The sequence below is a fragment of the Mesoplodon bidens genome, assembly GCF_964165515.1.
Source record: "Mesoplodon bidens genome assembly, chromosome: 8".
NCBI classification, from domain to species: domain Eukaryota; kingdom Metazoa; phylum Chordata; class Mammalia; order Artiodactyla; family Ziphiidae; genus Mesoplodon; species Mesoplodon bidens.
Window position 1 is genome coordinate 79,122,806 of NC_138165.1, and position 26,495 is coordinate 79,149,300.

Here is a 26,495-nt window from a genome sequence, read left to right on the forward strand (position 1 = left end):
GGATGTTGAAAGAAAAAACTTGTTTTCCTTTACTAATACTCACAACAACATTCTGGAACACTTCTGACCCCAGGGGTGTGAGTTTTTCCACACCAAAATATTCTCCAACTCTGCAGACACCAACTGGGTGTCCTGTGTTTTAATTCAGTTCTGACACTCATCAGTTATTGCAGATCCCACAGGTTAAGGGTTCAGTCCCCCAAGACTCCCCACACCACTTCAGCCACCAATCTCAGGTAGTGGGTCCCCAGATTACCCACAGCTTCTGTTCAACTTGGTTACAAACCAGGGATTCCCATGACCCCTTCCTCAGGTTTGATAATTTGCTAGAACTGTTCACAGAACTTAGGAAAATAGTTTACTTACTAGATTACTGATTTATTACAAAAGTATACAACTCAGGAACAGCCAAGTGGAATAGATGCATAGGTCAAGGCGTGAGGGAAGGAGCATGGAAGTTCCATGCCCCCTTCAGGTGGATCACCCTCCCAACACCTCCACTTGTTCACAACCCAGAAGCTCTGTGAACCCCCTCAGTTAGGGATTTTTTTTTTCTTTTTTTGGCCACACTGCCTGGCAGCGGGATCCCAATTCCCTGACCAGGGATGGAACCCGTGCCCCCCCTGCAGTGGAAGCGCAGAGTCTTAACCACTGGACTGCCAGGGAAGTCCCTCAGTTAGGGTTTTTAATGGAGGCTTTGTTACGTAGGCATGATTGATTAAATCATTGGCCATTGTAATTAATTCAACCTCTAGCCCCTGTCCCCTTTCCAGAGTTCTGGGAGTAAAGCTGAAAGTTCCAACCCTCTGATCATTTGATTGGGTCCCCTGGCAACCAGCCCCCATCCTGAGGCTATCAGGATGTCCCTAACCACCAGTCATGTCATTAGCATACAAAAAGACACAATCACTTATGAGAGTGTAGGGTTTTAGGAACTGTGTGCCAGGAAGAGGGGCAGAGACCACATGGATATTTATTATTATATCATAGGTCTCAGTATTTTAATATTGACTTTCTACAGTCCTCTGAGAGCTTGGGCTTAATTCTGGCATTTAGGATGAAGGACTAAAGGACTGAAAAGATAGTAGGTATGCAGATTTTAGGCTTCTGTAAGTGAGGTGAGTGGAAAGACTAAGCCCACTGTATCTGATTAGGACACAAGCTCTGTTTAAGGACCACCAGGATATCTTACTGAGTTTTCCTGAGCCTTGGTGTTTGTTTTAATATTTTAAATTCATTATTAAAAATAATGTATAATAATTATAATAAAATTAAATAGAAATTCAAACAATGACAACAATACAGAGTGTAGGAGGTAAAGTCTCTCTCTTCTTTTTCTTCCACTGCTAGTACGTTCCCCAGAGATAACCCCTGTTTGGAGTATATTTTTGTAGCTTTTCTTCTCTATACAGATAAGTGCATGTGTGTATGCATGTATGGATAGATAGATACCTATAATACATATTTAACTAAAATCATGATAATCATATTCCATAACTTGCTTTTTTCCCACCTAATATATCTGGCATTTTCCCATGTATATAATGCAGATATAGCTTATTTTTATTAATGGTTCCATAGAGACATATTTTATGTATATAACATGTATTTAATCAACACTTTTTTTTTTTTTTTTTTTTTTTTTTTGTGGTACGCGGGCCTCTCACTGTTGTGGCCTCTCCCGTTGCGGAGCACAGGCTCTGGACGCGCAGGCTCAGCAGCCATGGCTCATAGGCCCAGCCGCTCCGCGGCATGTGGGATCCTCCCGGACCGGGGCACGAACCCGTGTCCCCTGCATCGGCAGGCGGACTCTCAACCACTGCGCCACCAGGGAAGCCCTAATCGACACTTTTAAATGGTTTTTCTTTTCCTTTCCTTCTCTTCCTACCTTCTTTTGCTTCTTTCTTTCGTTTTCTTTTTGCTGTTCCAGTCTGAGTTCTGGTTTTATTTCTTGAGGTAATGCCTTTGTAATCTTTATTTGCTAGTACAGTCTGAGTTCTGGTTTTATTTCTTGAGGTAATGCTTTTGTAATCTTTATTTGGCAGTTACCTGACACACTGAGCACCATAAGTTCTGAAATGGTATTTAGTAAAGTATATAGTAATTTTAAGGAACTAATTAAATTACAAAAATAATAGAAATAGTAAGGAACAAAATATCATAATATAAGGAATGAAAATATAATGATAAAAATAATTTATACATTCACATTTTTTCTTGGTATATATATGTAGGCCTCTTTAAGCAAATGCCACTACAAATCTACAGGTCCCCGTAACATAATTTCTTATGATGATGGGTTATTTCGGATTGCCACTAGTCAGAAGGTGATTTTTTTGTTTTTCTATCTGATTCTATTCCCAGCCTCCCAGGTAGGGGCACCTCCTGTAGCCAAGGAAACTGAGTCATTGCATCAAGGAGAGAAAGAACTATTTTCCCGCTCGGACATTAACCAATTGCTTGGAGCCTTGCCGGTAGGTTCATTGATGTGTTGGTAAATGTGTAACCACCAGCTTCACTGCAAATGAGAGAGAGAAAGAGAGAGAGAGAGAGAGAGAATGATTTGTAGCATTTGGTGTAAATACTCCTACCATGGCTGATTTCAAGTTACCGACTTGATATTAACTGTATTGCAGAATTTCTGAAAATCTAATGATTGGCTCTCACTAGCTGGTTAGAGCTGACTCCAGTACACCACTGGGTTGCTTTGAATGGTTCTGTTCTTATCTGTGGGATTCGATCACGGCAGGCTTCATGGGCGTACAGCCTGTACAGTCGCACAGGGCCCATACTTTTTGAATGCTCAGCTGTCATTGTTTTGTAATTCTTGATAATGTGTGAACAAGGGGCCTCACAGTTTTACTTTGCACTGGGTCCCAGAGGACAAGAACTGGGTTCCTGTAGTACCCAGCAAAGGTAGGGTAGGTAGAGGGGGAAACACTGGGAGAATTTGCAATCCATTTTTCACAACATGATCATGGTCCTTGGAAGACACATGACATTCTTCCCTGGGATTTATGTTTATTTCCATCTTGCTTGGCAGCTCTATTTTGCTGACATCTGTCAGCATCAATGAAGTTAGGTTGTCCCTGGAATTCTTTGTTTTTGGTTTCTAATTGTGGTAAAATACACATTACCTAAAATTTACCATCTTAACCATACAAAAAAATTTTTTAAAGTTGTTGTAAAATACAAATAACATAAAATGTACTGTGTTAGCCATTTTTAAGTGTACAGTTTAGTGTTGTTAAGTACAGTCACATTGTTGTGTAAACAATTTCCAGAGCTCATTTCATCTTGAAAACTGAAACTATATCCGTTAAACACTAACTCCCCATTCCCCCTCCCACCAACCTCTGGCAAACACCATTCTACTTCCTGTCTCTATGAATTTGACTATTCTGGCTACCTCATATAAGTGGAAGCATACAGTATTTGTCTTTTTGTGACTGGCTTATTTCACTTAGCATAATGTCCTCAAGGTTCATCCATGTCAGAACTGTGTTCATTTTTAAGGCTCAGTAATATTCCATTGGGTGTATATACCACATCTTGTTTATCCATTCATCCATGGATGGACACTTGAGTAACTTCTACCTTTTCCCTATTGTGAATAATACTGCTTATGAACATGGGTGTACGAATATCTCTTTGAGACTCTGCTTTCAATTCTTTTGGGGTACCCAGAAGTAGAATTGCTGGATCACATATCATTCTATATTTCTTTTCTTTTTTCTTTTTGGCAGTGCATCGGAGCTTGAGGGATCTTAGTTCCCCGACCAGGGTTTGAACCTGGGCCTGGGCAGTGAAAGCGCTGAGTCCTAACCATTGGACTGCCAGGGAATTCCCTATATTTCATTTTTTGAGAAACCACCATACTGTTTTCCATAGCAGCTGCATCCTTTTGCATTTTCACAAACAAGGCACAAGTGTTCTCCACACCCTTGCTAACACTTGTTATTTTCTTGGTTTTTGATAGTAGCCAACCTAATGGGTGTGAGGTGGTATTTCATTGTAGTTTTGACTTGCATCTCCCTAATGATTAGTGATGTTGATCTTTTCAGGTGCTTGTTGGCTATTTGTATATCTTCTTTGGAGAAATGTTTATTCAAGTCCTTTGCCCATTTTTTAATTGGGTTGTTTTGGAAGTTTTTTATTTTTATTTATTTTTTTAAACATCTTTATTGGAGTATAACTGCTTTACAATGTTGTGCTAGTTTCTGCTGTACAACAGAGTGAATCAGCTATATGTATACATATATCTCCATATACCCTCCCTCTTGCATCTCCCTCCCACCCTGGAAGTTTTATTTTTTAATTCTTAAAAAATTCTTTCATAGCTTCTTTACTATTTTCATGGTGTCATATTTTTACAGTTATAATTATTATTTTAAAATTTGGAAGTATGTTTAATCTTATAGAAAAGTTGAAAAAAATGTGAATAACACAAAATTTGTTTACCCAGATTCACCTACCTGTTGTGACTTTTGTCCCATTTGCTTTATCATTTGTGTGCTCTCTCTTTATCTATTTGTATACGCACACACATAATTTTTTCTGAACTTTTTAAGAGTGACTTGCATACATCATGGCTTTTTGCCCCTAAATACTTCAGTGTATATTTCATAATAATGATATTGTTTTACAGATTATAGTACAGTTAAATTAAATTATACAAAAGTTTCACCAAGTCAGTGGTCCATATTTCAATTTTATCTATTAACCCAATAATATCTTTTACAGGTTTTATAGCTTTTTCCCCTCCAGTACATAATTCAGTCTAGGATCATATATTGTATTTAGTTGTCATGTCTCCTTAAATCTTTTCATCTCCACAACTTTCTTCCTCTTTTATGACATGGACACTTTTGAAGAATATAGTCACCACCACCACCACATTTTATTAAAAAAATAGAATTTTCCTCTTTGTGTGCATGTGTGTGTGTGTGTGTGTGTGTGTGTGAGTGGTGTTACCTCATGATTAGATTCAAGCTGTATATTCTGGCCGGAATATTACATCAATGACACCATATCTTTCTCAGGGCATCCCATCTGCAGGCATGTGGTGTTCATTGGCTCCCTATTCATGATTTAAATTTTGATTATTTGGTCCAGATGTTGTCTGATTTCTTCACTATATAGTTAATTTTATGAAGTTACTATTTTTTCCCTTGAAATGAATTAAAATGTCACCTTAGATTGAGCATCCATTGATGATTCTTGCAAGATTGAAAAGCAATGATTTTCAAACTCCAGTATTCTCTCCACATTTATGTTACCACTCAGCATTTTACTGTAAGCAGGAGTCCTCTTTTCTCCCTCAAAAGTTGTTTTGCCTACTCAGCTTAATTCTGTCCCTTGCCCACATTTTTACCTGATTTTGTGCTCAGAGACTGATTTGCGAGTGGAAAACACACATGCGCGCGCACACACACACAGGACTTTCCCCTTTGCCTCCTAGCACCTGAGTAGTTTCTAAGGCGTGTGGCTCAGCCTTAACCTCTGAAGTGCTGCTGTTTTGTTGCTGTTGGGTGATTCTGGTCACGGCCAGATGAAGATGGAGAATAGCCGTGGTGGTGCTGGGAGTGCAGGAGGCTTTGGAGGGCAGCACCTCACGTTACACACATGCTTATAGACTCTCAGGGTTGGAAGGTGTCTTAAAAGTTATCTAGGCCACCAGTCTCTCTCCATGAAGTGAGAGATAAACTAAAACTTGGTAAATTATCTCATGTTTCATATGTACCTGAAAGGTTTTCTTATATAAAAGAGTACTGCCAACGATTGCATTTAATGAGAAGAAACTATTGACAAGCAAACAAACAAACAAACAATAAACAGTCTATAACAGGAATAGAAAAGGGTTTTATTTGGTCCAAACTGAGGACTATAGCCTGGAAGACAGTTTCTCAGATAACTCTGAGGAACTGTTCCAGAGAAGCATGGTTTTCAGCAGTTTTATGTCTTGTCAGAGCAAAGAACATCAAAAAAGTCAGGGAAACCTTCCTTCAAGGTTTCAAAAACAAAAACAAATACAGATCAGCACATACACAGCGAGTCGGTATGGCCTTGGCACCTAAGTCTGTACGGTCTTATCATCAGAGGAGGACCAGCATTGGTGTCCCAGGAAGGGAGGCATTTAATCTTCATAACTATGGACATTTTTTACTTCTGGTTAGTGCACCCTTTTCTTTAATAATTAAAGCAGATGTACAATGTATGCTTGATAGGCCGCAAACAGGCTGTTGTAGTTAGCATAAAATTCAAGTTAACTCATGTATAAGCCAGGATGACTTCCCTGTTCCTCAATATGTGAAAATTTCTTTTATCAAAACTGTATTTCACTCCATTAAAGAAGTTAAAAAAAAAGGAAAAGATCCACCCTCTTAGCAAGTGTCAAGTATACAATACACTATGTTAACTACAGTCACCATGTTGTACATTAGATCCCCAGAACTTATTCATCCCCTATACCTAAGCTTTGTACGCTTTGACCAATATCTCCCCACTTTTTCACCTGTACCCCTCCACCCCACCAAACCTCTGACAACCCCATTCTACCCTGTGAGTTCAACTAGTTTAGATTCCACATGTAAGTGAGATCATACATTTTTTTCTTTCTGTGTCTGGATTACTTCACTTGGCCTAACATCTGCCAGGTTCATCCACGTTTTTGCAAATGGCAGGATTTCCTTCTTTCTTGGGGCTGAATGATATTCCTTTGTACAAATATATACTCCATTTTTTGGTCCATTCACCTGTCGATGGACAGTTAGGTTGTAAAGCAAAACAAAACAAAAAGAAACTGTATTTCAAGCAGCATCCTCTAATTTGTTTAAAAACCAAATCAATATTTCTTAGTGTGTCCTAGCCTTTTCTTAAAGACATGCATGCCCTCTAACGAGGAGACATAACAACAGCTGCTTTTTAAGGCCTTACTGGACCCCTCTGGAAAACACTGGAAAGAAGACCGAGTATGGCCAGGCAATGGGGCATTCATTCTTTCCTCTCTGACACAGCTACTTGGGAGGTATCAACAGGGAATGCAACATTCTCAGACAAAGAGAGCCAGACAGACCCTAAAGCTTATTCCGAGTCCTTTTTCTGGCTGATTTTATCAGCACAAGGGAAGAGACAAACCAAAGAAACCTGGGGCCTGGAGATGCCTGGGCTGAGCCCAGTGCTGTATCTGTGATGCCCTTAATCCCAGAAAATTCACTCAGCTGCTTTCAAAATCCACTGTGCAAACCCAGAAAACAGCCTGCCTGGCCCTTGGATGCTGTTGAGGAGGACTCTAGGGTGCAGAAGAAAGGGAAATGTGTCTTGCAAAAAGAAAGGCAGGAAGTCTTCTGGAAAGTGAAACTAAACTTCTTCGCCTTTGTTCCCTCAGAGCGGGAACAGCAGCACTTCAGAGATTAAGGCTGAGCCACACCCCTTAGAAAGGGCTTCCATTTCTCACAGGCAGCTTGGGAGTGAGGCGGTGCAGCTCCGGTCTGGCTCGAAGAGAAATCACCCTCCTGCAGCCAGAAGCCTGGTGGGCTCCACCAGGGAGGCGCCCCCAGTGACTTGGGGGTGACTTGCCTGTCACGTCAAACAGATGTCCTGGTACATCCCACCACACAGCCAGTGGCAGAGTCAGTCCTTCCCCAAAACGTCGTGGTCATGTCCCCGTTGGGGCTTTCAGCTGCAGCCTAAGGGCTGGGGGTGGTGGGAGTGGAGTGAGTGGATGGGGAGTGGATGCAGAAAACACAAAGGCCCTAAACTGTGCTGCAATTTTGTATTTAATTTTATAAAACTAAAAGGAAAAACTATTGAGTACACTCAGAGAAGTCTGCATTGCATCCCTGGCTTGCTTCTCCTCCCCCCATAGATTACCATTTTTATTAGTTTTCTGATTTATCCTATTGAAAAAAACCCACTCGAATCTCTCCTTTATTATAAGAGAGGGAGCACACTAAATACCAATCTTCACATTACTTCTTTCATGTCACAGTATCTACCACACTGTGTGATGAACTGTCGTTCTTTCGACCACTCCCTGTTGGTCAACATTAGGGTTATTTCCAGTCTTCAGTTATTCCAAATAATGCTGCAGTGAATAAATATCTTTGTGTATGTGTCATATACTTTTGCCACTGTGTCTTGGTGAACCTTGCTGTTTGGAAGGAAGATGTTGATTCTTTTCTTGTTACCTGCTAGTGACTTTTTCTATGGCTGGGGATCGGGTATTTTTTCTTCTCTGAATCAAGCCTAGATTTTCAGCCCTTACCCTAACTGTGTGAATTTCCTGCAATTCATGAATTTCCTCTTGCCTCAACAGGAGGTGTCCTGGCAAGATGAGCATGCACAGAGTAATGGTAGGTGTTTCTAATACACTTTTTTTTTTTTTTTTTTTTGCCTCGCTGCGCGGCTTGAAGGATCTTAGTTCCCTGACCAGAGATTGAATCTGGGCTCCCCCACAGTGAAAGTGCCGAGTCCTAACCACTGGACGGCCAGGGAATTCCCTCTAATACACTTTTTATAACTTGGATCAGTATGCCAGATAGATATATTTGATACATACCAAGCAATTTGGGATGACTTGGGAGAAGGCATACACATTAGTGGAGAATTCAGTTCTTATTCTAATTCAGGGCAAGCCACTGAATGCGTGGATTATACCAGGCTTTTCCATGGGGGCGGATGGCGAGGGCTGGGTGGTTTCTACTTGGAAAGCCTAGCCTACCAGCATCTGGGGAATGCAGAGCTGGTCTCCCTCCACCCTTCAGAATGAGGTCACCCGCTGTGGGGAGGGATGGAGCCCTTGGCGGGCAGAAGCCCTCAGGCCAGCAGCAGCAGCAGAATATTGACTCTGTAGAATAGTATGGCTCCAGATGCTGCTTGTATTTTTCAGAGGGAAAGAGGCGGTCAGAGGCAGGGACTTGGCACCAGTGTGTTTAATGCTCTGAATCCTTGCCCAGAAACCATGACCTTGAAAAACCACTGGGCTAAACTGCTTACAAACAGTCAGGGTTCTGGTGTTCTCTCTGTGATGTGTCCATTCCTCATTTCTTTTTTTCCTGGAAATTTAAACTTCAGAGTCCAATACACCCCACTTTCCTAGGGACTTTTCTCTTTCTGCCTATCTGGGAGGCTGCATGATATGATGTGGATGAGAATTATTGTTACTGAGCTCTTGTCATGTGCCAGCCACTGTTCTAAGAGCTTCCTAGGACTTATCTCCTTTAATAATCCAGTCACCTGGAGATAGGTACCACTGTTATTCCCATTTAATGATGAGGAAACTGAGACCCAAAAGGTCTGGTGCTTTGCTGAAGATCACACAGCTAGAATGGAATGCAGCTGGGATTTGAAATTGGCAGTCTGACTCCAGATCACACCCTCTGAGGACCTGGCTCTAACCCCTTGCAGCTACAAGAGCTCAGGCAATGGTTTCACTTCTGAAAAACAAGCACGTTTCCTTCAGTGCTGCAGTTCTGCCATTTCAAAGTTGAGACCTGTCTTCGCTGGAGAGTTACCTTCTCCCACGTTGAGGGGGAATTTACAGGTGCGCAGGAGGACTGCAGCGGGGGTCCCATTTGGTAGGTTCTCTGGTCTGGAGGATCCTGGACTTGCTCAGCCTGAGCTGAGTGCCCAGGACTGACCCTTCACCGTGGTTAATAGCTAACTCAGGCCTCACAGACGAGAGCAGAGCTTCCGGATTCTCCTGAAAACTTGCCAGGCGTGTGTGGGAGAAGAAAAGCTTCAAGTCACATTTTCCCTTTACTGTCATCTGACAATTCATCTTTGGCTTCCTCTCTCTATGAAGGATTCTTATCCGGAGGAACCAGGGAGTTTGCAGGTGCACTTCAAAGCAGTGCAGTCTGCAGCCAATGCCAAAGCCATGACTAAATTGATCCCAGGGCTGTGGTGATTTTTGCTCTGCCCAAATTGGGTCACTGGGCCTTTCCCCCACCCCCCTTTCTTTTTGGTGTCTGCCCAGCCTCTATCCAGTGACAGATAAATGTTGACTCAACCCAACCAAACTTTTAACTAGAAACACTTGAGCTGATTCCAACCCATCCTCTGTAAGGAAATCTAAGTGTTTGGGGAAAGCTATGTGAAGAGTCTGAGTACTTGTCTTTCTAGGTGACAGAGAAACCCCGGTCTCCGTGGAGATGTTGGGAGCATCCGTTGACACTCTAACTTGTGAAACCAGTACAAAGGTTTGCACTGTTTCCTCAGGTCTTCTCCAACCAGGGTCCAGCCCTTAAGGACTCTGTGGGCTCAGATTTCTGTTTCCATCTGTGTGATTGTCTCTGTTCTTTTCCCCTTTTTCTGTAATAATTAGAAGTGTGTTGACCTCTGGCTATGGAGGTGATGTTATCGCCCTTTCAGTCATGCATATCCTCTGAAATATGAAGAGAGGGGAATTTCTTTTTCATCGACTGAAGCCACTTCTTTTCTGCTTGGATCAAAGCTGTACCATGTTTTCAGGAGATCATTGTAGCCACAGAGAGGCCCTGCTGAAGCCAACTCAGCTAATTTGTAATCAAATGCTATTTACAGTAATCTTCAAAAACAATTGCACATATTTTAAAATTCACACTGTGATCTCTACAAAAGAGATTTCTCTGTTTTTGGAGGAATCAGATCACTCTAGAATCCTACCATTTTAAAAAACAAATTACCATTTGATATTTTTGTTGTCTTGTTAGATCCTTACCTATGCTTTCTTCACTTTGCTAATCCAACAAGAAAGACGCTTTTGCATAAACCCTGGGTTTGCCAAAGTTAAAAATACATATTTTATTATTTAACACTGCGAATTCACATTCTGCAGTCAAAACAGGTGAAGTTTGAATTTTAATGAGGACCTGGCATTCTACCTTGGAATTAATCGTTAATTCCAGATCAGGACCAGGGTCTTGAGAACTCTCTGCCTTTGGTACTGATAAATGGAGTGGTTGGTTAGAAACATTAAACCCTTAAAATGAGGATTCCCTAATAAGTGGTTCCTGTCTCTTCTTCTTTCAAGGAGACAGCTGTGTACAGGATGGATCGGAAACACAGAGGGTATTGTGTTGTTGTCAATAACCACAGTTTTACCTCACTGTCAGAAAGACCAGGGACCAATAAAGATGCTGGTAAGAAAGTCTGGAAGTGCATGAGACGCAAGTTAGAAATCTTAAAATCACTTTTTATTTTCACATTTTTTTTCTGTAGTTTTTATCTTCTATGTAAATATAAGGATGATACCAGAAATGTTTCTAAGCTTCCTGTATATTCCTGGTGTCTTAGTCCATCCAATGGCGTCTAATACCATTAGATGCCTTTTAAACAGCAAACATTTATTTCTCACAGTTCTGGAGACTGGGAAGTCCAAGATCAAGGCTCTGGCATTTCGGTATCTGGTGAGAGCCCACTTCCCAGATGGCCGTCTTCTCTCTGTAACCTTACTCAGCGTCCAGGGCAAGATTGCTCTTTGGGGTCTTCTTAATGGGCTCCACCCTGATGACCTAAGCACCTCCCAAAGGCTCCACTTCCTCATACCCTCACCTTGGGGGTTGAGGGGGAACACAGACTTTCAGACCATGGCTCCTGGGGTCACCGACCTGCTTAAAGAGTGACCAGAGTCCCTGACCATTTACGACTCTGGTTGGGAGACAGCACCTGGGTCAGATGAGACAACCTGGGTTAGAGTTGTGCCTCCACCACTAACCAGGTTTGTGATTGTGTGGGAGATTCATGGGGCCTCAGCTTCCTCATCTGTGAAACAGGATAAAATTCTGGCCTCTGCTGACTCACAGGATCATTGTGATAGCACTGTGGCTACTATAAAAAGGTAGGTTAATTGTAAAATTTTATTGTTATGAAAGTAGAAAAAACATCCAAAGCTTCAGCCTATTTGCTATGCAGATTTTTATAACTACTAGCATTGTTTCACCCCTTTGTTTTGTTTTCTTTCCCTCCATTTCACTTCTTCCCCTTTCTCTCCTTTTTCACAGAGTGCCTGAAGCGCGTGTTTCAGTGGCTTGGGTTCACCGTGCATATTTATGTCAATGTGACTAAAGACCACCTAGAGAAGGTTCTGAAGTATTTTCAGACTCATCCAGGCCATGCTGATGGAGACTGCTTTGTGTTCTGTGTTCTGACCCATGGGAAATTTGGAGCTGTCTACTCTTCTGATGGGAACCTCATTCCCATCCGGCAGATCATGTCTCACTTCACAGCTCAGCAGTGTCCTGCTCTGGCTCACAAACCCAAACTCTTTTTCATACAGGCCTGTCAAGGTGAAGAAATACAACCTTCCGTATCCATTGAAGCAGATGCAGTAAATCCTGAGCACGTGCCCCCTTCCCTTCTGGACAGTGTTCCCGTTGAGGCGGATTTCCTTCTTGGCCTGGCCACTGTCCCCGGCTACGTGTCCTTTCGGCACGTGGAGGAAGGTAGCTGGTATATCCAATCTCTGTATAATCATCTGAAGGACTTGGTCCCAAGGTGAGAGTTTTGAGTTGTTCCATTCACCTACCTGTTCATTCATTCATCTATCCACCTACCTGTTCATCCATCTATCCACCCACCCATGCATCCATCCATGCATCCATTCATCCATCCATCCACCCATCCAACACACCTGTACTGAGCACTGGCACGTAACTGGAAAGGAAGATACAGAATTTAAAAGAAGACACAGTCCCTGTCCTCAAGTTGTCACAATCTGGAAAAACAGACAAGTATATGGGGAAGATCATTCCCTGTGGTAAATATACATTGTAAAGCACAGGTGTCATGGGGACATATGGAGTTAGCACCTCACCCAGAGTTGGAGGATCAGGGGGAGCTTCTAGAGATGCCAGATAGATGTTGGGTGAATAATCAGGGTGAAAGACATTCTGGGGAGAGGGAACAGCAGCAGTATAGGCAGGGAGGCCTTTTATTTGTTCCTTCATTTGTTTATTATCAATCACTTATATTTACTGAAGGCCCTTGGTTTCCTGCCACTGCTCTGACAACTTTCCTTCTGTCTCTGTCACGTGCTCTTTACCTGGTACAATGGAAATGGGCATTCACCAAGGTTCTGCCCCCAGCCCCTCTTCTTTGCTCTCTCTCTGTAGCCCCTTTTGGCAGCTTTAGCTATACCGGGTAGCCACTGGCAACTCCATGAAAACATCTCCCAAATTGCCATCTCTGAGTTTCTGAAAGGCAGAGATGTTTCACTTAACCTTATATCCTCAGCACCCGACACAGTACCTGATACACTGTTGAGGTTGATAAGTATTTGCTGGACCAGTGAGTGCCGGGTTGAGTCAACCTCATTCTTTGGGTCAGTCCTATGCATTTCTCACAGCATGCCAGACATCCCACGCCTCTGTTGCCTTTGGGCCTCACATTCAGTATGCACAGTCCTGAACTCATTTTCTTAGCCCTCTCCAGGGGTTCCTACTCCTGAATCCCCGTTGCTAGGAACGGTTCCAATTCTGGGAATTCAAGATTGGGAACCAGGATGGGAGCCTTGAGTCACCTTGGCTTTTCCTTCTTCTTTACCAACCTCTCCATCAAAGACCAATTCCTATGGCATCAGGGAAAATGCACTATTTATCAAGGGCCTGCTATGTGCCTACTGTACTGGGTACTGAGCTGGGGGCTCGGGGTATCGCTGTGAACAAGAGAGACAAGATCCCTTCTCCATGGGACTTACCGCTCAGTGACAGGAAGACAGATAATAAAAATGTAAGTAAATGAATATTTGAATTAGTGAGATAATTTGGGGAAGTAATACCTGCTATGAAAAGCAAAACAGGATAATGATATAGAGTGTGGAGCAGGGAGCTACTTGAGAAGGCTTCCTGGTAGAGGCGATAGATATTTCAAGTAAGACTGAATGATGAGTCAGCCACAGGGAGATCTGGGGACAGAGAGAACAGCTAGTGTGATGCAGGATGCAGGTGCTGAGAACCAGTCATGAAGGCATGATTCAAACTTGAGCTCTGTCTCCAGAGCCTATGCTTTGCTTCCAGTGATATGTATTGCCCACCCCCAGAACATTCTGGTAAATGCCCACAAGCCCTGGATCAAATGCTGCCTCCTCTATGGAGTCTTCTCTTCTTCTCCCAGCCAGAGGCACTGTCTTCTCCTCAGAATTTGCAGGGGAACTTTGACCTACTTTTCATGCAGTGTTGATCACATTCTGCCTTGTATTATGGAGTTTGTCTTTATGCTAACCTTGGTACATGTTTCATGTCTGTATTCTAAGTGTTTAAGTTCAGGAATTGTGTCATGTTTGCCTTTTATCCCTCCCAAAACCTAGAATAGAGAGGGTATTATTAATAGTAGGCTCTCTCTATATATATTTCTATCACCTCCTAGTCTATCTATCTATCTATCTATCTATCTATCTATCTATCTATCTACCTATCTACCTACCTACCTACCAGCTTGAAGGAAGAACACAGAAAAATAATTATATGCAAAATGTCTTTGTGGACTAAGTGCATTAAAATGCAAGGTGTGATTATTATTATGATGTTCTTAAATACTGACTGCAGAATTGAAAATTTTTATATAATTTAGCATTTCTTTTTTAATTTCAGAAAAAATGTTTCTTTATATTTGGCAAAATTCCAGTTAGAATCTTGGCATGCTAGACTGGGAAGAAGCCACATATTTTAAAATCTGTTTTCTAAGACCTGGTATGTGATTTCTATCTCCTGGTTGAAAATATATTTTCTTTTCTGCCTGCAGACAGGAAGATATCTTATCCATTCTCACTGCTGTCAACGATGATGTGAGTCGACAAGCGGACAAACACGGAAAAAAAAAACAGATGCCTCAGCCTGCTTTCACACTACGTAAAAAAGTAGTATTCCCTGTGCCACAGGAAGAACTTTTACTATAGTAGAAAGTTTTGATCGACACTTACACTTGAAAGGACACTTTGGGCATCGCTTCCAACCTCCCACCCGTCATAGAAATCAGTGACAGGTAGTGAGCTGGCCACCTGTCTTTCTAGTAGAAGAACATGCCCTATCTTCTGACACAAGAAAATCTTTTTTTTTTTTTTTTTTTTTTTGTTAAGTCTAAATGGTAGAAAACTTTCTTTGTTGAAGCCTTGGACTGTAGTCTTGAATTTAGTTGTGTACCCCGAGAAAAAAGTGATTAGCCTCGGTTTGTGCATCTGTGAAGTAAAAGGTGGGACCTGGTGTATTTTAAGGTTCCTTTTAGCTCAGAACCACTGTTTGGCCTTGACTGAGCTTAGATTTTCCTTCTATATATGCTCACCCCTTGTTATAATTCTGTATCCCCTCTGAATGGTCTTGTTTTGGACACTGGAAGATGATGAGATCATGGTTCAATGACCCTCTCCTTATTCTCCCCTAAAATTTGATCTATGCCACACCCATTTCCTGCTTTAGTGTAAGGAAGGTGTTTCTGCAGGCAATGTTTCTCTTGGGCCGGGAACAGGGTTGGCTCTCAGAAGATGACAGCTCAGCATGAAGACAGACACATTCAGCTGCTCTGGGAGCACAAACTTTACAACCTTGGATTAAATTCCATGTTGGTCAGGACCCTTTCAGACGCCGCTGACAGAACACCCACCTCACACCAACTAAAGCAAAAAAGAAAATTGGTGGCTTCTTTCACCTGAAAACACATGAACGCGGAGACTGGCTTCAGGTGAGGCTTGAATCAGGACTAAATCTGCACACAGCATCTCTCTCGGTCAGAGTCCTCAGGGTTGGCAGCTGACTGTAGTCAACAGCCCCTGCCTTAGCTCTAACACACTCTGCTCCTCTGACCCAAAGTGATGAGGAGAGAGGTGGCCTCAGGGACTGTGTTCACAGGGCTTGTTGCTCTCTCTGGCCAGGCAGTGTCTGGCTATGCCTTCTGGAGGGGGAAGCTCTGTATGGAAGCCTTGATACTTTAAAAATTAAGGTTGTGAACACTCCTATGTACTGAACTTTTTTTTTTTTAATTTCAAGAGGAATTTTTAATTCTTGGAAGGAATTAAATGTTAGTTCCTGGAAGGAGGGAGATTGAAAGTCCTGTGGTTAATGACTTCATTTATAGACGAAGAAACTAAAGCCCAAGGAGACAGAGTGATTTGCTACAACGTCCAGCCAGCTATCGTTTACAGGATTTTATTTCCCACTTAACTGAACTGGAATGTCATGGGTCATAACAGGACTTTATGAACATTTCTTGGATATGTAGGTGCTCATGAAAGATGTCAGGGAAGGAAGAAAAAATAACTCAGTGATGCTTGATTTTATAATTATTTTTATGAAAGTCAAATTAAAGTCTGGCAAATTTGCAATGAGAAATATTCATAAGAACCTTGTTATAATGTAGCTAGTAATTACATGGATTTGAATGTAGGTTGACCAAGGAAACAAATGTCATATATGTCAGGATGATCTTCCAAAATCATTGTTCATACATGTCAAAGCTAACAGCTGGTGGGTACAGTCTTTGTCCAATTGGATATACACAGCTTTTGGCCATTTAACAGTCCTTTGCTAGTTGAAGGATGATTTGGTACAGAGGAAAGAGCAAAGGGTCTGGCGAGAGAAGCCTTGGGTTTCTGTTGTATGCTGTGATTTCCTTGCTCTGAGACACTAAGTCAAGCTAGTTTTTTGAGCCTTATCTATATAGCAGAGAAGTATTATCTGTTGGGAGGATTAAGGTTTAAATCTAATTGTGGCGTGGTGCATATAAGGCCCATGGTAGCTGTATTCTGGTAGTGACCTTAATGGAAGTAGCAGAGTTTGAGTTCCTTTGCATCTAATTCCTGCTGACTTTTAGCTTCAAATCAACAGTAGCAACACCCGCTGATATTCTCTGACTGAGGAACAACCAGGCCAGCTCTTGGCTCTGAGTCCAGCTGGGCAGCACAGGTGATGAATTCTCCTGCATCAGAAATATGTGGGGCTTGATGTTGAAGTCCTGGGCCTGTGGTCTAGTTTATATTTCTGTTTCACTGGAACTTAGTGCATGTGCAGGGTTAAACTCTAGAATCAGGAAACTTTCCATGAGCTTTCTTTACAGAGGCCTCCAGCAAGCATGTGAGGAATCACTAGACGTTTATGCCTGTGAGTCATGGGTCTATACAGACAACAGGAGTGCAATCGTTCTTGGCTCATTTTTCCTAAATGGAGCATATACACACTTGGCCCTTGTCTGTATCTGTGTGTGTGTGTGTGTGTGTGTGTGTGAATTTAGAGTCCAGAGACAAAAGGAAGTGATTGATCACAACCATTTGGCAGTCCCTACAGCCATTGTCTGTCCAGACATTTATGATGAACATGGCAGATGGAATAAGGTTTCTGTATATTTTGCCTAGTTTTGCTCAACCTACAAGAGCTGTAGTTAATTTTTTCTTTTCTTTTCTCTTTATCGCTCAAAAGTTTCGCTTCTACCAAACAAAATGAAAGACATGAACACTTTTGATAGAGTATTATGCAGATGTTAGTTATTTAATAATGATACTACCGGTGTATAGTATTATTAGGACTATTAGTCACTATAGCATCCTAGTGGCGTCTGCTTCAGGGACTCACCATGGTGGTGGGCAGGTTTGTTATCGTGGCATTTCCCTTAGCAATATAATTATTCCCCCAGTACTCAGGTAATTTAAACATATACGCAACTAGTACATTGTGGTTACTGACCAATCAGACCAGACACTGATCCGTTTAACACAACAGTGAATAGGCTGAATAGCAGCCAAAGATCAGTGATCAAGTCTCCGCTGAGGTGACCCAAAGTAAACATTTACCTCATTTTATAGACGACTTGTGTGCCATATCGGATTAACAAAATTTTCCAGGTCGGATACTTTCTGAGTGACGTAGTCAAGTTCTCAACCTGAAATTCTTGGGCCCTTAGGTTTTTGTGGATTTATCTTCAGGGTCTGAGAGTCCTCCACCTTCATTTTTAAATGTTGTCATTCCTTGTGGGGGTAATCTTTAAAAATTAATACAAGTGCCCTTCTCTTCCGTATGACCACCTCGTATTTGAGTACCGTCACATGACTTCTGTGCTCACATCCGGGTGCTCACAGAAAGTGATGAACTTTACATTGCACTTTTAAATGTAGCATAGATTAGGGTCCATGGCTGGGGATTCTCAGGTTTATTGTCAAGTGTCAGTGGTTAATCTGTTTGAAACTTGCTGCAGTCTATCCTCTCAACCCTATAGACTCCACTTCACCATCCCTCCCCTTAACTCTTCCAGCAGAGGGAACTCACACCACACACAGAGTCATGGATTTGAGAGACCCTGTGGTCCAGCCTTCAGAGTGTTAAACTTACCAAAGTCTCACAGCTGTTAGTGGAGGCTTTGCAATCCTGTGTATCTCTTGCTTTGCAATCCTGCCATCTGGTTTCACCTGCGGACAGCTTTAATGTCTTTTTCTCTGTTGGACTTGAATCTGCCCCCTTAGAATGTACTTAGAACCACGGGTTCTAAACTCTTGGAGACATACCAAGCAAGGGTAACTATCGTCTGGTGAGGTATATGTTGTATGTGACAAGTTTTTTTTTTTAACTTTTTTCTGGTAGGGTCTGAGTCTTGTCAAAAGTCTGCAGTTTGCTCTTAAAGATGTGGTAAAAATATAGGGATATATTCGTATCTTTAAACAGAAACTAAATTTCTGAAAGTAGAACCCTTTTAAAAAAGCAATAAGGGAATTTCCTGTTTAAAGAAAGACCCATTTGGCAATACAAACATTGTATTTAACATAACTTTTGCATGTATGAAAATTTAAAAGAGGGTTTTTCTATTAAAATTTTTAGATTATATTAAATTTTACTGTTTAAATTTATTTTTGAAAAGGTGCTATCTTTACATTGTTCGAAGATAAGAAAATATGAAAGGGTGTTCAAGAAAAGTCTTGCCCCCATTTCTCTGCACAGCCTGCCTGGTCCCCTGTCCTCCTCATCCCATAGATAATTTCAGGGTTTCTTAGTGCAAATGCAAATACAACAAAGCAAAATATATGTGCATTTTAAAATAAGAATTTCTTGAAACAAAGTATATATTATACACTGTGAAACTCACATCTCTCATTTGGTCTTATTTAAAATGATGCTGTAAGATGCCTGGAAATACTGGTACAATTCTAGAATGGGAATAACTATGAGTTTTGTGGACTGAGTACTTGTAAATAGTAGTAATTACCTTACCAATAAATAAAGACATTTTTTCCTTTTTACCTCTGAGTAGTGTCTTTAATTTTACTTAATAATTTTTTTCTGCTTATATAGTGATATATGTTCATTGTAGAATATTGGGGAAATACAAGAACACACAAAGAAGAAGAGTTCATTCGCTTATAATTCTATTTTGGCATACACTTTCCCATTATTTCACTCTGCATTTGTCCCTGATCTTCCCCACCCCCTTTAAGTGAGCCTAACCTCCATGTCTGCTCAGTCACGAATCCAGTACGCTTTGTCATTACCAATATCTGTACTTCCACCCAAGTCTCAGCTTCAAGTGTGCCCCTCTCTGACAACCACCTCCTACAATTCCATCTCACTTCCTCTAGGACCCTCCCTTCAGCTGTCTTCAGAGCCATGGAGGCCTCTAGTCAGTCCACTGACCCTATCTGCCATCTTTCCAATGTCAACATCACCCCTCACTCCCTTACTCCCTCTTTACCCAACTAGAGTCCGTGTGTCATCATTAAACTCACTCTCTTGCACCAACCCTCAACACCCTTGCCTTTCCTTCAGTCCTAGAATCCAAACTGGTTAATCATATATGTCTGCTTACTCCACGTTTGTACTGGAATTCTTGGTTATGGCTGGTGTAAAACCACAATGTTGCAGACTGGTCTCACTTAAAGCCGATGACCACAAACCTCAAATGGTGTTCAGTGTTTCCTGGAAATTGTGTGACATTTCCCTAGTTCTGTCACCCTTTTGCTTTCTCAGACTATTTTAAACCTTCTTTTGTCTGCTCAGACCTCTAGTATCCTCCACGCCCCTCACTTTCATTTCATGGTCTGTCTCACTCATTTCTCTAAGCAAAGTGATCAGAAGAGACTTCCACCTTCCATCACCAAGTCTCCCCGCCCACAGGCACCCTAACCCTCATTCGCTGGTTTCTCTCCCATCAACAATGGATGAGCTGCCCGTGTTACTCCAAAGAGTCAGTGCCTTGTGCAGGAAACATGCCATCCTGCTTACTCAAAGATGTCACCTCCACAGCCCTCCCTCTATCTCCTTTCTGCTCTGTTATCCTTCCCCTCTCTCCCATGTCATCCCCCTCAGCATACAAAACATGCTGTAATTTCTCCTTCCTTCAAAACAGAAAACAAAACAAAACTGAAATCCTCCAAAGCCTATCTTCCATCAGATGCTCAGAAGCAAACTCTGAGAGGAGGTTTTTGTGCCAGTGATGTGTTCAGGAGTGCTCTGGGGAGAAACCAGCAGGGAGTGGGAAGCAGGACAGGGAAAGGGAGGAGACAGGCAAGGCTGAGGCCACGCCAGTGCTATCTCAGCCTGGCCTGGTCAGAGCGCTCTGCAGCAAAATCATCCATGGAGGGGCTTCCCTGGTGGCACAGTGGTTAAGAATCCGCCTGCCAATGCAGGGGACATGGGTTCGAGCCCTGGCCCTGGAAGATCTCACACGCCGCAGAGCAATTAAGCCCATGCGCCACAACTACTGAGCCTGCGCTCTAGAGCCCGCACGCCACAACAAGAGAAGCCACTGCAATAAGAAGCCCAAGCACCGCAACAAAGAGTAGCCCCCGCTTGCCACAACTAGAGAAAGCCCGCGCGCAGCAAGGATGACCCAACACAGCCAAAAATAAAAACAAACAAATAAATAAATTAATTTAAAAAAAATCTTCCTTGGAGCCCCTCTACCAGAGGCCAGGGAGCCAGGCTTTCTTCTTCCCTCAGTACCCCCATCCTTGGCTAAGAGCTGCCCCAGGTGGGGGACCCTCCCAGCTGGCAAGCTGCTGGGGGTAGCGGTGGGGAGGGACAAGGTGGGGAGCACAGGGGGATTTCAGAAGGTGGGAGGAGATCTGTGAGGAGCACTGACAGCACCCCCTGTGTTCCTCTTGACCCCACGTCATTTTGTCTTCCCATCCTCAGGTTTGTCCAATATTTGCATGGCCTGGGAAACAGTAAAATCTGAGGCCGATAAATCATATGTACGAATACAAATTGCCAATAAACTGTTCTCCTTGGGACTTCCCTGGTGGTGCAGTGGTTAAGAATCCACCTGCCAATGCAGGGAACATGGGTTCGAATCCCGGTCCGGGAAGATCCCACATGCCGCGGAGCAACTAAGCCTGTGTGGCACAACTTGTGCCTGCGCTCTAGAGCCCACGAGCCACAAATACTGAGCCCGCATGCCACAACTACTGAAGCCCGTGCACCTAGAGCCCATGCTCCACAAGAGAAGCCACTGCAATAAGAAGCCTGCGCGCCACAACGAAGAGTAGCCCCCACTCACCACAACTAGAGAAAGCCCACACGCAGCAATGAAGACAGAATGCAGACAAAAATAAATAAATAAATTTATTAAAAAAAAAAAAGAAGCTCAGTACTACATCTGATCATCCTACGTTGCTGCTTATTTCACCACTTGAAAGATTCTTCACCACCCCCACCCTTTCCCCACTCATGCCCTTCCCCACTCACACCCCAGCTCTGGCCACCATGCCAGGAGACAGTGAGTTGGTTTTGGCTAGAGGCTCCTTGCGCTGCCAAATTAGTAACTCCAGCCCTTGGGTCTAGCCACTTGCTGAGGCTGGAAATGACGACTCGGTGAGAGTGACAGAGAGGTGTTACTGTTCCCATTTTACAGATAAGAAAATCAAGGCTCAGAGATGCTAAGCAATGAACAAGGTCACACTGCTAGAAAGTGGGAAGGACCAGACTTGAACGCTATTTAGTTGAGCTCCAAGTCCACAATCCTGACCTTCCTGTCTTCACCACACTGCCCTTGTGAAAATATTCCCTGAGGGACAGAAGCCTACATAGGGTAATTTGCACCCCATCTCAGTTCCTGGAGATGGGAGTCTGACCTCTCCACTCGAGTTATCACCATGAAATGTCTAGGACAAGCCAATATAATCCACAGTTTCAGGCCTGTGAGAAATGGACTTCGCCCAGGTTAAAGATAGAATGAAAACGGGCAGTTCTATTACTTACAAGAAACATGATTCATTCTGCCAGTAATTGGAAGCACAGCTGTCTGGTGGAAGAGTTAGGCTGATTCAACTCCTCCTCAGGCTCCGGCACTGCCTCCTTAGGTCCAAGATCCCTGCGGTTAATAAATCCATTTCCCCCTTTTTGCTCTTTGTGTTCAGTAGGAAGTTATAGTTTCTGGGAAGGACAATGAAAGTAATTCAGCAGCTGGAAGAGAACACATGTGAGGGCACTGAACAGGCTCTCAGATCTCAACAACCTCCCCTCCCAGCTCCACCCTGGCTCTGACACCAGACACTCTGTGCACAGGCAGGGCAGCATTTAATAGTCCTGTCCGGAGCCCACGGTACCTGAGAGGCACTGTGCTCTGAAGCAAGATGACAGCCTGACCCCTTGCAGCAAGCACCACTGTTGTATTTTGGAGCCATAGAGTTTAGAATTCTCAACGTATCACCCCTCTACACTCTCTCTTATTGTTCCTATTTTTGTTACATGTGTATATGTGCTCATCTCTTTCCTTTCACCATAAACATCTTTTAGAAATTCCTATTTTCTTTATTTGGAAAATATGATACAAACAAGTAGTAAACAATTTAAACATTACAGAAGGATACACAGGAAAAAGTAAACTTCACACTGACCCCTGTCCCCTAAGCCCCCAGTTCCTTCCACAGAGGTAATTACTGTTTCCAATATTTTGAATATTCTTTCAGAGACGTTTTATTCTTATAGAAGCGTGTGTCTGTGTCCTTCCCTCATTTTCTGGCCTCCCAAATGTTAGCAGACTCTTCTGCACCTTGGTTTTCTAATTGAACATATCTCAGAGGCTGTTCTATATCAGAACATATAGGTCACTCTGATCTTTTTTTCTTTGAAAGGGCAAACAAGACTTTTTTTAACTTTTTATTTTATATTAGAGTATAGTTGATTAACAATGTGTTGGCTTCAGGTATACAGCAAAGTGATTCAGTTATACATATCCATGTATCTATTCTTTTTCAAATTCTTTTCCCATTTAGCTTGTTACAGAATGTTGAGCAGAGTTCCCTGTGTCATACAGTAGGTCCTTGTCAGTTATCCATTTTAAATATAGGAGTCTTTACATGTCCATCCTAAACTCTGTAACTATCCCTCCCCCCACCCTTCCCCCCCTGGTAGCCATAAGTTCATTCTCTAAGTCTGTGAGTCTGTTTCTGTTTTGTAAATAAGTTTATTTGTGTCATTTCTTTTTGGATTCTGCATATAAGTGATATCATACAATATTTCTCTTTCTCTGTCTGACTTAGTTCACTCAGTATGACAATTTCTAAGTCTATCCATGTTGCTGCAAATGGCGTTATTGCATTCTTTTTAATGGCTGAGTAATATTCTTGTATATATGTACCACATCTTCTTTATCCATTCCTCTGACAGTGGACATTTAGGTTGCTTCCATGTCTTGGCTATTGTAAACAGTGCTGCAATGAACACTGGGGTATATGTATCCTTTTTTTTTTTTACTGTGACTATTCCATCCTGTTTATGATTTAATTAGCCCTCTATAGGGATTGCAAATTTCATAAAGGCAGAAATCAGATCTTATTTATCCTTTGTTTCCTATACTCCAACCTAAGGCAGTGTTTTGCACAAAGGGATAAGCCAGAATTAACATAAACCACAAACACATCCATTCATGAAAATTGGGGAGACAGCTCTTATTTATTCCTAGTTCTGAGTTCTGACACCTGATGCTTTGCTGTACTTAAAATGGGCTAGTTCTCATTCAGCTTCCCTATCAGCCACACCACAATACAACATTTACTAAGCTCTGCCATATATCAGGCAGTTAGAAGATCTATGGATGCAAGAAATGTCCCTGCCCTCTAGGAAATTATAATCTGACTGGGGAGAGAAGAAAGGTATATATACACATATTTGTGTGTACATATACAAAGGTATATATATATATATATACATATTTCGGGGGAGTGGGGCAAAAGTGAAATAACAAAGTAATCAAAAAAGAATGGGTAAATTTAAAAAATGGTCTTAGGACAACTGGCTCTCCTCCTGCAAGGAAACAAAATTAAATGCCTATCTCAGACCATGCACACAAACACAAAAATTCCAAGGATATAAATGTTAAAACAAAAGTATAAAGGTATTAAAAGAAATATAGGGGGCTTCCCTGGTGGCGCAGTGGTTGGGAGTCCGCCTGCCAGTGCGGGGGACACAGGTTCGAGCCCTGGGCCGGGAGGATCCCACGTGTCGCGGAGCGGCTGAGCCCGTGCGCCACGGCTGCTAAGCCTGCGCTCTGGAGCCCGTGAGCCACAGCTACTGAGGCCCACGCGCCTGGAGCCCGTGCTCCGCGGCGGGGGGGGCCACCGCAGTGAGAGGCCCGGGCACCGCGGCGAAGGGTAGCCCCCGCTCGCCGCGACTAGGGAGGGCCCGAGCGCAGCAACGAACACCCAATGCCGCCAAAAATAAAATAAATAAATAGATCTATTTAAAAGAAATATAGGAAATAAAAAAAATCAGAGAAAGTTTCACTAAGCAAGACATAAAAGCCAGAAATCATAAATGAAAAGTTTGATACATTTGACTTCATAAAAATATAAAACTTTTTTAAAATTTTATTTTATTTATTTACTTTTGCTGTGTTGGGTCTTTGTTTCTGTGCGAGGGCTTTCTCTAGTTGTGGCAAGTGGGGGCCACTCTTCACTGCGGTGCGCGGGCCTCTCACTATCGCGGCCTCTCTTGTTGCGGAGCACAGGCTCCAGACGCGCAGGCTCAGTAGTTGTGGCGCACGGGCCTAGTCGCTCCGCGGCATGTGGGATCCTCCCAGACCAGGGCTCGAACCCATGTCCCCTGCATTAGCAGGCAGATTCTCAACCACTGCACCACCAGGGAAGCCCTAAAACTTCTTATAATCGAAGACACGAAGACTGCATTAAAAGATGGGCAATGGGAGGAGCTTCAAGATGGCGGAAGAGTAAGATGCGGAGATCACCTTCCTCCCCACAAATACATCAGAAATACATATACATGTGGAACAACTCCTACAGAACACCTACAGAAGAATGGATAAAGAAGATATGGTACATATATACAATGGAATATTACTCAGCTATAAAAAGGAATGAAATTGGGTCATTTGTAGAGATATGGATGGCCCTAGAGTCTGTCATACAAAGTGAAGCAAGTCAGAAAGAGAAAAACAAATATCGTATATTAACACATGTATGTGGAATCTAGAAAAATAGTACGACGAACCTATTTCCAGGGCAGGAATAGGGATGTAGATGTAGAGAACGGAAGTGTGGACACGGGGGAAAGGGGAGGGTGGGATGAATTGGGAGATTAGATTTGACATAAATACACTACCATGTGTAAAACAGATAGCTAGTGGGAACATGTGGTATAGAACAGAGAGCTCAGCTTGGTGCTCTGTGATGACCTAGATGGGCAGGATGGGAGGGAGGTCCAAGACGGAGGGGATATATGTATAAATACAGCTGATTCACTTCCTTGTACAGCAGAAACTAATACAACATTGTAAAGCAGCTATACTCCAATAAAAAAAAGCTTTGTCCAAAAAAAAAAAAAAAAAAAAGATGGGCAATGAAGTTTGGGAAGATGAAAAAGTTTGGAGATGGACAGTGCATGGTTGCACAACAGTGTTAATGTACTTAATGCCACTGAACTGTACATTTAAAAATGGTTTAAATGGTAAATCTTATGTTACCTATATTTTACCACAATAAAAAAAGACATGCAATAAATGAGGAGAAAATATTTGCTACGTAAGTAACTAAGGATGAAGGTCTCTAATAAAATTTGTAAAACTAAACATACTTTTAGGAATGAACTGAGGAGGAATTTCTATGAATCAGAAAGAAAGTGACAAAAAGTTCAACCCCATGTGATTAAAGGCTGGAATCCTGCCAATCTATGTGGTTGTGGTAAGAAAGATTTACCAAGCAGAAGTATACTTTTCTTAACATCTTTCTCCATGATCACAAGTTCTAAATTAGCTACAGCCCAGATAATAGTTTTATGTTTAAGTTAAAATTCTATCTACAGATTTGATTTATCAATGAGATATTTTGGCTGTATTTTCTTCTTCATTATTAAAAATTCACCTGTATCATTATCATGAAAAAAAAGTTCAACTGCAAAATGAATAAAGGATATGAATAAGTATTTCATAGAAGAAATAAAAATGAACAATAAAGTTATGAAAAGTTCAGTCTTCCTAGTAATTGCACAAAATGAACTAAAACAATGAGATACTACCCCTCAGATTAATAAAAGTTAAAGAAAAAAAAGATTGGAAAGGGTGTAAGGAAATGGGCACTTTTATGTGTTGGA

At 42.2% G+C, this 26,495-nt stretch overlaps 1 protein-coding gene across 9 annotated transcripts in view; it reads left to right on the top strand.

Annotated features, from left to right (window-relative positions):
• LOC308622130 (CASP8 and FADD-like apoptosis regulator) overlaps window positions 1-19,192 on the top strand; it is a 91,092-nt gene extending 71,900 nt beyond the window's left edge. For all 9 annotated transcript variants that reach the window (XM_081243271.1, XM_081243269.1, XM_081243275.1 and 6 more), the window contains 6 exons: window positions 2,365-2,474; window positions 8,318-8,354; window positions 10,126-10,202; window positions 11,015-11,123; window positions 11,985-12,477; window positions 14,722-19,192. In XM_081243271.1, the coding sequence (XP_081099397.1) occupies window positions 2,365-2,474; window positions 8,318-8,354; window positions 10,126-10,202; window positions 11,015-11,123; window positions 11,985-12,477; window positions 14,722-14,875 (980 nt within the window). In that variant the 3' untranslated portion in view covers window positions 14,876-19,192. The remainder of the gene's footprint in view (window positions 1-2,364; window positions 2,475-8,317; window positions 8,355-10,125; window positions 10,203-11,014; window positions 11,124-11,984; window positions 12,478-14,721) is intronic.
• Window positions 19,193-26,495: the final 7,303 nt, after the last annotated feature.